This window comes from Pseudonaja textilis, chromosome 4 (assembly GCF_049901715.1).
Source record: "Pseudonaja textilis isolate UNSWEBS1 chromosome 4, rPseTex1.2, whole genome shotgun sequence".
NCBI classification, from domain to species: domain Eukaryota; kingdom Metazoa; phylum Chordata; class Lepidosauria; order Squamata; family Elapidae; genus Pseudonaja; species Pseudonaja textilis.
The window spans coordinates 26,439,993-26,455,960 of NC_141993.1; the positions used below are offsets into that span (position 1 = coordinate 26,439,993).

Sequence of the window (15,968 nt, forward strand, 5' to 3'; positions counted from 1 at the left end):
TTTTAAACTCGCAAGAAAACAGGAAGTCTGGCGAATGGAGGTTTACTTTGCAGAAACTGTCTGGATTCTCGCATTCCCCCCTAAAAGCGGACGGTGTGTTTGCTTGAGGACCGTATCTTTTCGTTGAGCCACGCGATTGGACGGGTGGCCAAGAGGTTTGTTTAGCTTTTGACCCAGCGCGTTGTGTGAACCCATCTATTTTGACGATGCAAATTGAAACGACTTCCTTCAATCCCTCCTAGGCTAGCAGTTACCTGCGCCACGCGAACCAAGTTGCTCTGATCAAGATCACGAATTCGGGACCCCTTCGTAGTTACTGACTTCTCACGCAGTTGTGTAATCACCCGACAAGGGTCTCCAAGGCTGCCCGGCGGACAACCGGCTCGCTCCTCCCGGTTACCCCGCAAGAAAGGCGGAGGGGATCTGAAGTCTCGGTCGGCTGGAATTCGCTTCGTACCGGCCAACCGGGGGGCGGGGGCTTTGTGTGTTTGTGTGTGTGTGTGTGTGTGTGACTGCAACTCGCACATGGTCCCCGCGGGAAGGTCTCTGCTTCTCACAGCTTCCACTTTCGGGCTGGGATCCGCTTCTTGGGAGCTCCAGCACAAGGGGCCGCTGCATGTGCCAGAGCGGGAGGCCGGGGGTCTTGATCGTAAAAGCTCGCTTCTTGAAAGGTGCTTTTTCAAGAGGCAACTGGACTTTCTGGGTTTTCTTTGAAGACGTTTCTCTCGGAGGTGAAGAAGCTTCTGGGATGAGAAGCGAAACGTCTTCAAGGAAAAACAAAGAAAGCCTAGTTGCCTCTTGAAGGGGGAAAAAAAAAAGCATCTTTGGGGCAACCGGGACCTGGATGGTCGAGAATCTCCATAGACTTCTGGCTTCTGTCGCTCTTCACCCTGGATGCCACCGGCCTGGCCTGGCACGTCTCCGGCATCAAGTCCTCAGTCCGCCTGCCAAGCAAGTCGGGTCAGAGCAGCTTTGGGCCAAGAACTGGCGCCGCTCCGAAGCGTCACGGGAAGCCAAGTTCGCAACTGGTCCCAAGTCCCACGTTAACCGGGGAGAACAAGCAGGCAACCCCCATCCATTTTTGAGCCCGGTGTATAATCACCTTTGAATGGGAAAGTTGCTGACCTGATCTGAACAACCCCCCCACCCCCAAAATCACAATTCGCACCGGACTCCTAAACCTCTCATTGTTGCCCACGAAAGAGCGTGGCCGCTTCCAGGAAGGAGGAGAGGAGAACCCTTTGGCTCCCCCGCAAAAGACCCGAGATTCTCTCCCCTTCCCCAAAGGATGCCATAAGCGCGGCTGGACCTCTGCTCCATCGGCCATCACTTGAGCGTCCGAAGCCGCATTTCCCCGGTTTGGAGCATGCCGACCCGCCGGGCAGCTGCTCCACCCTGTCCCTAAATCCCGCGAAAGAAACCCAAAGTCTGTGGGGGAGGCGGCGGCTTGCAGCTTCTCTGCAGAGGAAAGATGCGGCTTTTCTTCTGTCTGTCTCTGTATGTGTGTCTCTCTCTCAAAGGCGAGTTTTAGAGCAGAGGTCCCCAGACTTAGCAACTTTAAGACTTGTGGACTTCAAGCTATGCTGGCTGGAGAATTCTGGGAGTTGAAGTCCACAAGTCTTAAAGTTGCTAAGTTTGGGGACCCCCGTTTTAGAGGGGTCTGGAAAGAGCCCCCAGACGCGCAGCACCGAAGGAAATGTAGAGGGCGGAAATAACCCGCTGGAGAAAACCTGCCCGGGGACTTTTTGCCCGTAGCGCGTGGCCGGCGCACTCAGCGGCTCAGCTAAAGGAAGAATCTGGGTTTACAAACGGAGTTTTGCAGGACCATCAAATAATTTAATCAGCGGCGAGGGATGGGCAGAAAGTGGACCTTCTTTATATATGAAGCCCCATCGTTATGGGGTATTCCCTTTATGATACATTCGCTTGTCTTCCCAGCAAAGAAGCTGAGCACCTGGACCCCAGGAAAACACCCCTTTCCTGCCCGCTCCCGTGGCCCTCGTCCAACGCAAGGCCGATCCCCGGAGATAAAAATCGAAGGGCGCCGGAGGCTGCTCCCCAAAGTCAGAAAGTCGTTCGCTACCACACCATCGGGACTGAGTTCGAGTTAGGTAGTTTAAAGGCTACTACAAAATAGCTCCTCGCACTTTGCCTCCCCACCCCACCCCTCAATCTGAAAAAAAAGTGGGGGGGGGAGAAATTCTGATCTCAGGATTACTTAAGGCTTACAACATACAAACATAATGCGGAAGTAGGGAAGAGGGGAGCGAAGTTGGAAATGTCCGGAGTCGAGAAAAATCGCTGGTGGTGGGATTAAAAAAGGGGGGGACCTTGGAGCAGAAAACACTAAATGGCCTTGGGGGGAGGGGGGACTGGGAGGGGTGAGGGGGGAGAGAAGAGGGAGGATCTTGAGGTCTTCCCCGAAGGTCGGGTTTACAAGGAAGCACAGCGGGGACGTTTCGCCAAAAAAAAAAAAAAAAACAGAAACAAGGCAGCGGCCCGCTTCCCCCTTGGCAAGGCCTGGCCTCCTTTCCGAAGACTGCAATGCAGGGGAAGGCCGTCCTTTCCCTTCGGCCGGTCCCTTCCAGGGCCTCCTTCTCGTTCTCCGTCAAATCAGCGGCCCTTTCACCGGAACCAGCTTCGCGGGAGCCCGGCTGGGCGGCGGGGTGGAGGTGGGGGGTGTGAGGTGAGGTGGGGCGGGGCGGGGCCGCTTTTCACGGGTGCTGGGCGATGCAGTTGGCCAAGCCCCGGAGCTGCCGCACCACCGTCTCGATCAGCTTCTGTTTGTCGCGGTCGTTCTTCCGGAATTGGGCGAAAAGGTGGTTCTTTTTGTTCACGTCTTTCATCCTGAAAGGGAAAGCCAAGAAAACAGAAGGTGCAAAGGAAGCTCTTGGGAGAAACACACACACACACACACACAGCCCACCCGCCGCACTACGGTCCAATTCACGAACCCAGCCTGGGGCTTCTTCCAGCCTCCACCCAAAGCAACTTCCAGGATGGGCTTTGGAGGGTTGAAGGACACGCCTTCTTTTCAAGGTAAGCCGGGTCTCTCCTTTAGTTTGCTAGAAGGCTGAGGTCCCAGAAGGAGAGCTAGGAGGGTGTTTTTTTTTGGGGGGGGAGGGGTGTTCCACTATCTTGGAAGGCTTGAGCCCCTTCTGCTTCTTGGGGAAAATAATCAAGATGGCTTGGAGATCCGCCCAATTCGGCCTACCAGCCCCGGAGATGCCCTGAAAGAGGCCAGTTCAATAAGGCGGCTATTTCTATCCCAACCCCACAAGTTTACAATGCTGAGGGGGGAGAGGCTGTAGTTCCAGGAGGCCCTCATGCAGCACCCCACCCCCCGCCCAAAAAAAGCCGAAGTGCAGGGCAAGGTCTCTTTAAAGAGTGCAAGATCCCCCGCCCGGCTCCATTATACAAAGAACCATCCAAAGTTTGGCTCTTTCCAACGAAGCTTCCCACGAGTTCTAAAAGGACTCGTGGGGAATGGATTCCAGATCAAAACGAATCGAAAGGATGCTTACCCTCGGTGGACTCTGCCAAACGTCCCGGCGTAGCAAGCAGGAGAGAAGGCGGGGGTGAAGAGGGAGAGGGAGAGAGAGAGAGAGCGCAAACGAGTTAGCAGGAGACGAAATCCCACCGATCTGTAGAAATCCCCGGGAACGTTTGGAAAGAACACCGCAGCCATAAATCAGACACCTCCCCGCTTTGCGTTTACCTTTCAGATTTAGTCAGCCTAGCTCATCTTTGTTCTCTCCCGCTCTTTTAAACTTTTAAAGGTGTGTTTTGTTTTGTTTTTAACCCAGCAATTTGAGGAACAGCCAGCCCCCCGCCACCTTAGCCAGGCCTGGAAACCCAGCTTGTTTTTAACCAGAAGATCAACAATTTGCCGAGTCGGGATCCAGAGGGCTTTGAAAGGGAACTACCGGATTGATTTGCTGATTGATCCAAGGAAGAGGTGGGGAGGAGGGGACGGGACAAACCGAAAGGAATCCTGGAGAACAGAAATAGGAGATCAGCTGAAGAGCAAAAGGCTCTCAGAAGAGGAAAGGCGTCTCAGAAAGCCCCCCCGATGCTGAGCCAAGGAAAGCGCGTCCTTCCTACGCTGAGCTCTGCAGGGCCCAGCGGGCCTACAGCCTATTTCAAAGACCCTGGGTGGGTGGAAGAAGGGTGTTTTCTTGTTTGCTATTCCGGCAGGCGCAGGACCAAAGGCGGCTCCACCGCCAACCTTCCTAACCAGCTGTTCGGCCAACCGCTTGGGTCGAAGAAGGTGCAGAGCCCGCAGTTTTAGGCTTCTGGAGGGAACGGCTGGCTCTTCTTAGTCGTTTTTTTTTTAGAGGGGGGCGCTTGGCGTCTGGGAAAGCAGAAAGGACCGACGGACCCAGAGGATTTATTTATTTGGGGTCTCCTCCAGCACTCTCGGAGAGCTCTCGGCCGCCACTTACTTCTCCAAGAGGGCCAAAGCTGTGCTGGGGTTGACGCGCAGGTACTTGGAGCCGGGCTGCCCGTAATCGGCCAGGTAAGTCGACCAGTCCCACACCATGAAGAGATCCAGGAGCTGCGGGAGACAAAGCGACAGAGAAGGATCAGAACAAGAAGCCCACCCTCGGCGACTTCATCGGGACCAGCCTGCAAAACACACACACACACACACACACACACACACACACCAGCCCCCAACTGGCTTTTCCATCCCTCCCTGCAAGTTGCACCACGCTCAATCCTAGGCCGTCGGGAAAGCGAAGGGAAGAGAAATTCCCCAGCAAGCCGTTCACTTCAAACCCGGCTGGATGTGCCTGGGGATGCTTGCTCGGTGCCCCACCCCGTGCTGAAGGATCGGCTGCCTTTGTCCGAATCCTTTCGCTGCTACTTGGAAGATCCCTAAAACCTAATCTATGTCGTTTTGTTACTTCTGTTACTTCTACTCCTGTCTCTGAATTTAGTTACTGGTACTTTTCTCTCCTTCGGGCTCCCAGCGGCGTGACTCCGCATCTGCCTTCATTCAGAACTAAGCGAGGAACCAAGAACCCGACGCTGGAGGCTGAACGGGCCGGCCGAGACTTTCCCTCCGGTCACTCTTTTACCACCACCCCGCCCCGCCCGCAGCTCTTCCCCGGCTTCAGAATCCGCCGCTGGAGCTGCCTTCCAATCCCGACGTAATCTCTTTAAAAGCCCCGGTGACTCTGGCAGGAAAGCGGCAGCCCCGTCTCCAATTTGAAGTCCTAATCCCCGCTAAAACCACTTAAAGCCGACTTCCGAGCCGCGGCTCTCCATTGTTTCAGGCTCTCGACACCCCACCCCGCCCCGGCCTGAGAGCTGGGCGCGGATCAGAGTCTCTTCCACCGGCTTTCCTCCCACCCCCCCACCCACCCCGTCCCGCAGACTCCCATCCCGGCGGTTCCTGCGAGGTGGCTTGTTTTGACTTCGCCGCGAGCCGAGCCCGCTTTGGAAGCGGCCGGGACGCTCTCACGGGGCCTTGATCTCGTAATGAAGGGGCTGAGGGCGCGATTTCCTCTCCGCCTTAATCCGACGTTTGGGAACGGCGGGCCGAAGCAGCGCGCGATCCCGCCGCCCCTCTCTCAACCCCCCCACACCCTTCCCACACACACACATACACCCCACACACACCATACACAAACACCCCCCACTCCCCACTCCCCCCCACACCATACACATACACACACACCATACACCCCCCCACACACCTCCCACTCCCCCACACACACCCCACATCCCCACCCCAACACACCCCACACACACACCCCCCATATACTCCCACACACACATACACCCCACACAAGCTTTTCGGCGCTCCGGGCTTGCACGCGAGATCGGATCCCCCACGGCCTCCCACGCGGAGTACCGCCTGCGCGCCCCGCCGATCGCTCGCCCTTCCTTCACACGCGGAGATCGGAGGGAAGGGAAGGGAAAGGGCGGGGGGTGGCGGCTGGGCCGTCTTGGGCAACCACCACCACCCCGGGCTGAAACTGATCCCTTTGGACCGGGGCGGGGGCCGGGGGGCGGGGGAGAAGGGGTGAGGGATAGCGGCCTTTGGATACTATAGCTCGGAATTCATGGCGATGTATGCTCCGTTTTCCCCAGACCTGAAGGACATTTGTACAAGTTTTCCTTCCTTTTCCCTAAGCAAAGGCCAACGGCCTGGCTGGCTGCCCCTAGAAAAGGGAGCCTCTCAGGCGCGTCAAGAAAAAAAGTCAAAAATGGCAGACATGGCGTGACCGAAGCTCCACCTATCATTTATGGACACAGAAAACACACAATACTTTTTTTTAAAAACAACAACAACACTATCTCTCTTATTATTCAGTGTGGGTCTACTGACCTGCTCACTTGTTTGTATCCATTTCAGTGTGATTTTTCTGAATTGCTAGCTAAGCTACTCAGCCGTCTCCCCTGTAGCTGGGAAAGAAGGACTTTGTGGGAGGCTCTTTAATTCAGATTTCAGTGCTACAGAGAAATAAAAAGCACTTAAAAAACACCGATTCCTCTTTAATTTTTATATTTAAATCCTTTTTATATAGAAGGAGTAAGCTGGCCCCAAACAGGTGTCAGTAAATCAATAAGGAGAACCAGGGGTTCCCAAACTTGGCAACTTTAAGACTTGTGGACTTCAATTCCCAGAATTCTGGGAGTTGGAAGTTCACCAGTCTTCAAGTTGCCAGGTTTGGAGACCTCTGGAACCTACAACCTAGGCAATCCTAGATGTTGCTTTAAGATGACATTGTGTTCCTTTGTCAGTAGAAACTTTCATTCATTTGTGTCCCTTTCATATTTTCCAATGCAAGGGAATTGTTAGGAGGACAAACTGGATAGCTATATGTGTTCCTATGAGCTCCTGGTGGAAAGGTGGGATATAAATCTAATAATAAATATAAAGCATCAACACAGTAAGATTTTTGCTTGTACACTTTCTGATCTGTCTGAATTTCAGTCACTCATTCCTAGGAGCTAGCTCCTTCTTGCTCATATTATGCTTAAGAAACAGGAATAATGTTGTTTTTTAACATCGGTGATGATACTGAATTTTCTTATTTAAAATTAAGGCAAGGAGACCATGGCCTCAAGAATAAATCCTTGTGCGCCTCTGAACATCTAATAAATAAAAACAAAAACGAACCTCATCATCCCTTTTAGGTAAACAAATGTATTTTGGAACCACATTTCCCTCCACATTTTCCCCCCTTAGTGTCACCTTTCTAAATGAATCCGCCCCAAGAGAAGCCACCTTTGGCCACTACCTTCCACTGGGTGCCCCATCAGGAGCTCTTGAAAGCCCACAAAGAGAAGTCTAAACTGGCTGGAATGACCCCATGGCTTAATCCCCTTCTGCAGGGACCGCTGCAACACACTCTGCACGGGGGACCTAGCAAAAAGAGGTTGAAACAGAAACTGCCCCCAGTGGAAGAGGCAGTGTTGGCTTTCTCTCCACGGCTTTCCTGCCCGGTTCAATGGCTCTGGCTGCCAGGCTGCTTCAGGGCACAATGGGGCGGGCTACTGGAGTAGCTGCCTCTCCCTACAGAAGCCTAATTCCCAACATTACAGTTCAGCTTTGAAAGCATTTTCAATATGGCCAAGAAGGAGATATCCGGGGCCACGTTTCTCTAAGGGGTGATTCCCATAACTTTCTCTATTTCCCCCCCCCTCCCTTTTCTGTTCTGCTGGGATGATTTCGGTTTTTAAGGTTAAATGCCACATGCACTTCTCTGAAAAGTAGACTTCCTGGTACTTACTTTTGAACTGAAACATTGAGGAATGCCCTGTTTTACATTTTAAGACATTCCCTAAGGCTTTTCTGATTCAGAAACTAACGCAGACACATCAGCACTGTATACACCTGGGCACAAACAGGCCTCAGGGAAAAGCTTCCTCTCAGATAAGCAAATGAAATTTGTAACCAGAAGTTAGTAATACACTCATAACCTATTGACGTACCACGGATACTTGTCTAAATAAGTCGCCAATGTTCTTCAAAACATGCTACTGTACCTAAGCCGTGGACTATTTGCTCTTGGCTCTGGGGACACACCAGTTCTAGTTGACCATATCAGGTTTACCAGGTTTATTTGGGATAGTCATTCTCTCTCAGTCTAAGCTATTTGACAGTGTGGTTCTGGGGAAAGGTGAGAGGATGGAACATGATGTATGCTACCTGGAGCTCCTGAATTAAAAGCTGAATAGAAATCCAAAAAATAAATAATAATTAATAAAGCCTGAAGCATAAATCCCCATGGAAGTCTAGGGGAGAAACAAACGTGGAAATACTACAGCTATTAATGCTGTTAGTCTATAACTCTCATTAGGAGTATGCTGAATAGACAAGAAGATTTCAGCAAAACCCAGTTCTATTAATAATTGTGTAAGCTGTTCATATACAATCAACTTTTCTATTGTAATATTTCTTTTCCACTCTACCAAATCTGTACTTAATAACTGGGCAAAATAAGATTTTTAACCAACATTGATTAATGTCACGGCTTACTAAAATTACCATTTTTCAAATAGATCAGTTAATTGTCACTGATGAATGGGAAGCTTCAAGCTAGCAAAATATCTTTTGTTTCTCATTTATACAAAGCAGCATGCTACAGGCATTCAAAGATCTCAAAACCAAACAAAGATACTGGCCAACTTCTTAAACCCAAAGTAGAAGGGGGAAAAAGAACTACTTCATTATTTTTCCTTTTTTTAAATAACTTCTACATTAAAACATCCATCAAATTTTTACACATCAACTAAATATTAGTATAGAGTTATTTTGTCATCCTTTTCATCTTATAAGGCAATATATTTCCTCCAGATGTATCTTTTTTCTGGTACTACTTATTGTTTTCCTTTTTCAATTATTATTAAATGTACAAATATCACAGAAAAATAAGAAAAAATAGAAGAACAAGTACTAAATGAAGAGATTTACAAGCATTCTAAAATGTATAAGAAAAGTTTTCCAACTGACACTGATATAAATATAGATATTATAATATTTTATATCAAGTTGAACATTGAAATAAGTAAACATAAAAGACTATTAGAATCAGACTACAATGGTAATTGTACAATTATACAATTAACTTGCAGCTTTAACCAACAAGGTTCAGTTTATAAATTATAAAATGAAAAAAGAAGAAAACATTTTTATGTAATCTAAAAAAATTATTAATTTGGCAGATCAAAAGAAAGGAAAAGAAAAACATAAATGTTATAATCTTAAGAGAAAATCAAACTTTGGATATGGTATGAAGACCTTTGAAGGATTCCATTAATGCTCAGTTGTTGCATACCAATTATTTTGTTTAAATTCTATATCCATTTTATCTTATAATCCTTAATTTGTTCATTTTCTGAACTGTACTGCAATAAAGTCCAATAAATGTTCTGAATTTGTGTGACAAAATTTTCCAAATTCAGTCAAATCTCTTAAGTGTTTCTCCTTGTTTTGTTTTGGTTTTTTGTTATTTCTTTAGGACTATATTGCTTATTTGTAGATTTGGAAACTAGTGTGATACAATAATTACTGTATTTTAAAGAATCTCAAAGGACTTCACCATTATTTTATTAATAATTCTTTTATTTGATATAAGTGATTACCCTTCCACTGGTATTTTTTTTTCTGTACACTCGCCTTCATAAATAAATGTCAGAGCAAGAGGTGATAAATGTAGACTAATTCTTCTTCCGTATTTATCCCATATTTTAAAATGCTAACTAGTGAATCCCATGCAGACCATCTGTGCCCTTTCAAGAGAAGCAATCCAGCCAAAAGATTAAGTCACATTTGAACCTGCACCAATCTCTGCATCGAACAGGAAAGTGTTAGCTTTGGGATAGCAGAGGTGCTTATCTAAAGCAATGGTGAGTTGCACTAACTTCTTTACCTCTCCTCCCAGTTATACCCAACTGGGAGAACTGGGACAGGTTCTGAGGAAAAAAATGATCAGTCTGTCATGAAAGGACTTATTCTGGTATTCCTCTTTCTAAGAATATCCTAGAAAACATCAAACACTGATAATATTGACTTAACTATGAAAATTACCTCTAGCAATCAACAAATTTTCTAGTTGGCAAGGGAACAATTTTCAAATTATTCAACTCTTGGCATGATGCTGTATTGATCTCAGATACACAAAAACTTATCGATCCTTAAATAATATACACAAAATTCTTAAAATCAATAGCAGATATGCTTTACTCAACTTCTAATGCCATCTCCAAATTAGAGTTAGGCTGCTTCTTACTTGAAGCCTGGACAATATTATGTCGGCTAAGACATTAAACAAATCATTTGGGAAACCTCATTTGGTACCTCTCTTTCCTCACTCAGTCTACTCTGAATAAAACAAAGAGACCGAGATCTGAGACAGTGTGAACTGTCAATAGCAGCTCTACTTGTTTTGAGTCTAGAAAAAACCTTGATAGAACATAAGCAAAGGGTATGGATTTAGGTGGAGAGAGCCAAACTTTTCCATCTTCCTTTAGATGAATTGTTGTCCCCCTCCTGGACCTCCCCAATTACTTCTATAAGATTCGGCTGGATGTGTCACACACTGGCGACACCCAGTTTAGTGAAGGGGGAAAAAGTCAGGATATGTCACACGATGCCACTGTGATGACGCAAGTTTGACACCCCTGCCTGAGCCCATAGAGGTGCTCTCCTTATTAGGGTGACAGCTGATTGATATGCCAAAATCTGAGAATGTATTTACTCAAGTACACAGGTTGAGTTTCTTTCACACAACCTTATAAAGTGCCCACTGTACTCTCACTGGCAATCAGAGCTAATGCACCCCCTTTGAGACTGACAGACTTCACCCACAAAGAGAAGATTGACATATTCTTACTAAAGGATCATTTACTCAGGTGTTTCGAAGACAGCAGCAAAATGTTTATCTAGAGTCTTATTTTATACAAATCGTTTGATACCTCCAATGAACTGCTAATTCCTCTTACATATGCATGTATTAATACGATGTAAGTATTAATTGTATGCTATATTCTATATTTTGTGACATGGGCTCAAGACTATAGATAAATAAATTCTCCAGAAAGACAAGAAAAAAATGTTAGAATGCATGATTCTGAAAGATAAATACGGACTTAAAGTATTTTGTTCATGTCAGAAAAAAAAGGCCGATAAGAAGAACCCTTACATTCCCAGTAATCAAGAGAAAAATTCAAAAGCTAGTCAAGAGAAGGGCCTACCTCTTGAAGAGACTTGGAGAGTCCTTATGGGAAATTTATCTTGAACTGTCTATGTGTGTGGTTCACAATTCACAAAATTAGTCCTACTATATTCAAGGAATCTTACTCCCTAGTTTAAGATTGTTGCAACAGATACCGAGTACACATTCATACCCTCCTCGCTGCAACTACACACACACACAAAATTGCCCAGGCCTCACATGGCTTCATATATATCTCCCAGGCAAATTGGCACTTGGCTTGTTTTGCAGAATGGATGCTGTGCTGGTAATGGAAAGAACAAGGCACTATGAAAGGTATCCAACTTATGCCCTCTGCTGTTGGAAATCCTGCTTCTCACACCCAGCTGCAGAATCAGTCTTGAAGCAGGAGAGGAGAACTTGCTTTTAAAAAGGAAGAAAGGAGGGGCGGAAGCAAGGAGACAACTTTAGCAGCCAGTTCCCCTCTTCTTCATTAACGCAGAATGACAGAATGCACAAGGTGCGTAGCACACAGAGAAGCAAGGCAACTGTGCCCCCCTCTGACACCCAGAAGAAAGGGAAATACTGTTAGTGTCACCAGAGACATCATCAGCTCCAGGGCAGGGCAGAAGAGACAAAATACTTTATCCCAATCACGTACCCTGTAATAATTCTACAATTAGATGGTTGCACTACAATTAATTCCCAAATATTTCTTTTAAAGAACGCCATAGAAACCAGCTTTAAATGCAGCCCAGAACCAACTCATACAAGCACATTAAGTAAGCCATCCAATTATTCGTTCTCTTCCCCTCCCAACGGCAGGGGGTTTATGTTGGCACAACCAACAGATGGAGCAGGGAACCATAGGAGTGTATGTTTGGGCCTCTGGGCAATGCCACTTCCTTTTTCACTCACCACTGCAGTTACGTGATGTAGCAATGGATCTACAGATGGACAAGAGTCACCTGCTATAATGATTCTTTGGAGCTATCTTAGTCTTTGGTAACATAATTTGGCGCTTTGCAGATGTTCCCTCGATGTCAAAGTGATTCGCTATCAGGGAAGGCTGGCAAACTGTTAGCACTGTTGACAGATGTTTCAAAGAGTATCAAATGAATTTTCTACAGTTCATTTTCCCATTTATTTAGTCTATATAAGGATGCTGCAGGAGGAGCACACATCTATTCCCTTTATAACTTCACCGTACCTTGGTTTTACTTATTTAGCATTAACACAACTATTTTACATAATTTCTATTTGCAGTGGATTGTAAAGATAAAAATCATCCTCCTCCTCGTCGTCCCCCCTCCTCTCTCTAGGACAGGGGTGTCAAACTCACATCGTCATGGCGGCATCATGTAACATATCTTGACTTTTTTTCCCTTCGCTAAATGGGGCGTGGGTGTGGCCAGTGTGTGACGCATTCAGCCTGCAGGCTGCCAGTTTGACAGTCCTGCTCTAGGACCAAGCCAGTATACATAACACTTCCACTTCCGATTCTATCCTCCAAAACCTTTCTGAAGTGGGTTGGGCAGAGAGATGGTCCCCAGCCCAAAGTTAGCCCTTACTGATAAAAAACTAGACACTTTTAAAAATTCTTCTCACGTCTGGTCTGGGCTGAAGTTTACGGTATAAACTATTTTTATAAATTATTGCTCAACAGGGAACAGATTTGCTGCATTTACTGTAAATGGCAAGCTCTCTTGACAAATATTCTGTATGGATGTCATATAAATTTAAGATTGCAAAAGGATTAGTATCTGAGAATTTGAAATAATTACAAATGTAGGAATACATTTTCTTTCAGGTATTATACCATTAGGCAAAATGTTTGAAACCTATAAGGCTTTTAGCTTATGACTGATGTCTTTATAATCCCCTGAAATTCAGGGAATTGTCAATAGAGCAGAGCGCTAAAGAAATCAATATAAATATAGGAGTCTCTCTTGTAAATGTGTGTCGGCTTATGTATACATATAGTATGATTATGCTAATTTTCTGGAGAATGATAAATCTGTATGTGATATTTTCTCTCTCTCTCTGCGTGTGAATGAGAGCCAGACTAGTGCAATGCTTAAGGCAAATGGACCAGACTCAGATTCTAGTCCACTCTTAGCACAGAAGACAGCTGAATGATTTTGGACGGTCACTCTTTCTTAACCTTAAAATGGGAAGCAAAAAAAAATGTCTATATATATTGGACTGGCGTGGGATAAAATGGTCCATCGCCTTTGATGATCAGGCCTTCCTCCTGCAGCGCTTTGGCTTAAGATAACCATAATGACTCATATCTCAGCAGAAATAAAACCGTACACATGTTTATTTCCATTGAAGAAGAATAGGATATAATCCTAGGAGGTTAAAATCCTGTAATTAAATATAAAGGTGGAACAGGAAAAGAATTTGAAGGCAAGTTCAATCATATGACAGTTACTTTTGCCAAAAATATACACACCAGCTTACAACTGTTTATAGTGATGCAAAATTTAAAGTTTCAGGCTAACTGTTCCCACAATGGTAGTACACAATAGGCTGGTTGGCGCTACTGTAAAATGCAAGGTTAGCAAGTGGCGTTGCCAGTTGAGACAGGGAAACTATGATTACTAAGAGTGTGTCACTTTGCAATTCAGCAGTCACTTGGTTGTTGGAAAAATGGCTGTCCTACAACAGTGTACAACATAAACAATCCTGTGTACATGCACACACACCAACTATACTGGGTGGAATCTAGCAGAAGTCAATGGTACATAGCTCTGTTGATGCCGCTAAGTACATTACTTGGATCAAAGCAAACTTTTGTTGAAATAAATGGGACTAACACAACACGTTGCTATCAGTGGAATCAAAATAGGAATTATTTATTCTGAATCCAATTCATTCAACAATGTAGTTGAGCTCCTTAAAGTATTCATAGGTGGCATAAGCCTGTTTTAAAATAAGATCTATATAATTAAAGGTATGCAAGCATTCCGCTTGATTAAATTATATTTGAAATAAAAGAAAAGGATAAATTAGTAGTTCTTTGTTGCCACTCGACAGTCATCTGACACAACTATTGTACTGGACCCTGTATTGAATAGATGATCATGAATTTAATGTTCTCTTCTTCCTCCTTCTATGGATAGAAAATAGATAATTTTTTGCAAATAATTTTAGTCATCATCCATGACTTCTTAGACTGTCATGCAATTAGAGAAAGAGAAAATATTTGGAGAAAAGTAATATTATATTATATACACCAGTTTGGTATAGTGGTTAAGGCTTCAGGTTAGAAACTGGGAGACTGAGAGGTCTAGTCTCATATTGGGTGCAAAGCTAGCTGATGATCTTGGGCCAGTCATTTTCTCTCAGCCCCAAGAAGGAAACAATGGCAAATCAATTCTAGGAGGGTGGGGAAACGTTGACAAGAAGACTGCAGGGACTTATCCAGGCAGTCTCTGAGAATCAGACACAACTGAATGGAAGAAGAAGAGAAAGTATATACAAAGTCCCCTTTAAGGAAATCTTAAAGGTTAAGTTAGTTCTGGTGACTTTGGCGACATAGCCACGTAATTTTCTTCATCGAAGTATAGAAATGGTTTAAGAGCTGTGGTGGCACAGTGGTTAGAGTACAGTATTGCAGGCTAATTCTGCTGCCAGCAGTTCGATTTCTCACCAGTTCAAGGTTGACTCAGCCTTCTATCCTTCTGAGATTGGTAAAATGAGGACCCAGATGTTGGGGGCAATATGCTGACTCTGTAAACCACTTAGAGAGAGTTGTAAAACACTGTGAAGCGGTATATAAGTCTAAGTGCTACTGCTATTTCCTTCCTCCTGGGATTTTGTTTTTTTTACTTTACATCTAACCTACACTCCTGGCATTCTCTTGTGTCTTTCATCCAAGAATTAAACAGACCTCATGTTGTTTAGTTTCCAAGCCCAATTCATTGTGTGAGATCAAGTTATTAAAACTCATCAGTCCTAGTCTATTAAGACTTATCAGAAATAGTAACATATATGTCTTAACCTTAATCAAATAAATCCATTTTATATTCCAACTTATCTCTAAGAAATATAGGAAAAGAAAACTCCCCGGTTATAAACAGGTCTTTAGAGCCTTTGACTCTGATGTCTCAACAGTATTTGGGTTATTATGCAAATAGTGCAAACTGGAGACAAATAATTTAACCGGCTGAATTAATGCATACATATTATATTTAAGTCCTACTTTTTTAGATTTCTTCCATTCTGCATAAAAGCTTGTCCCTAGTTACTGCAATTGTTTTCATTCAACTGTTTCAATTTTTCCCTTGAGCATTTAGTTTTAAATATTTAATCCTTCTCTCATTAAAATCCCACTGAAAATTAAAAGGGAAATTCCCCGTGTTGGATTTGGGGTTGATGGAAAGTTGCATTTCATCAATGAAGCATGATGAGATTATAGAAATTGGCATGCTTGCCTGGCTAAACATCTTCACTGCTGCTAAAGTTCTATAGCTGGCAAAGGTTGTATACAGCATGATATCTAAAAATTTTAAGAAGTTATTTCATTTTTGGCAGAGAGATCTGTGACAAACTAAGTATACAACTCAAATTGAAAAAAAAATGTTCAAAATAAATCTTTACTCTTTCAATTATTGATTATAGTTGGATATTTAATGTTTAATATGGTGGAACATTTTTGTATGCTTCTTTATAACCTGCTAGTTTTGTAATTTATGTAATTTTTTTAAAAAAATATGTTGAATTACCAATGGCTGTGTGTAAGTCACAAACTGACAAAAGAGTATTTTTTATAAACGTACATATTGA

General features: G+C 44.7%; 1 protein-coding gene across 8 annotated transcripts in view; it reads right to left on the reverse strand.

Moving 5' to 3' along the window:
* Positions 1–1,814: 1,814 nt before the first annotated feature.
* EXOC6 (exocyst complex component 6) overlaps positions 1,815–15,968 on the reverse strand; it is a 98,837-nt gene continuing 84,683 nt past the window's right edge. For 4 of the 8 annotated variants that reach the window (XM_087932444.1, XM_026710514.2, XM_026710516.2 and 1 more), the window contains 3 exons: positions 4,446–4,558; positions 3,525–3,536; positions 1,815–2,847 (listed from right to left, as the gene is read on the reverse strand). In XM_087932444.1, coding sequence (XP_087788570.1) covers positions 2,715–2,847; positions 3,525–3,536; positions 4,446–4,558 — 258 coding nt within the window. In that variant the 3' untranslated portion in view covers positions 1,815–2,714. The remainder of the gene's footprint in view (positions 2,848–3,524; positions 3,537–4,445; positions 4,559–15,968) is intronic. The other 4 variants (XM_087932445.1, XM_026710515.2, XM_087932448.1 and 1 more) reach the window with 1 other exon arrangement.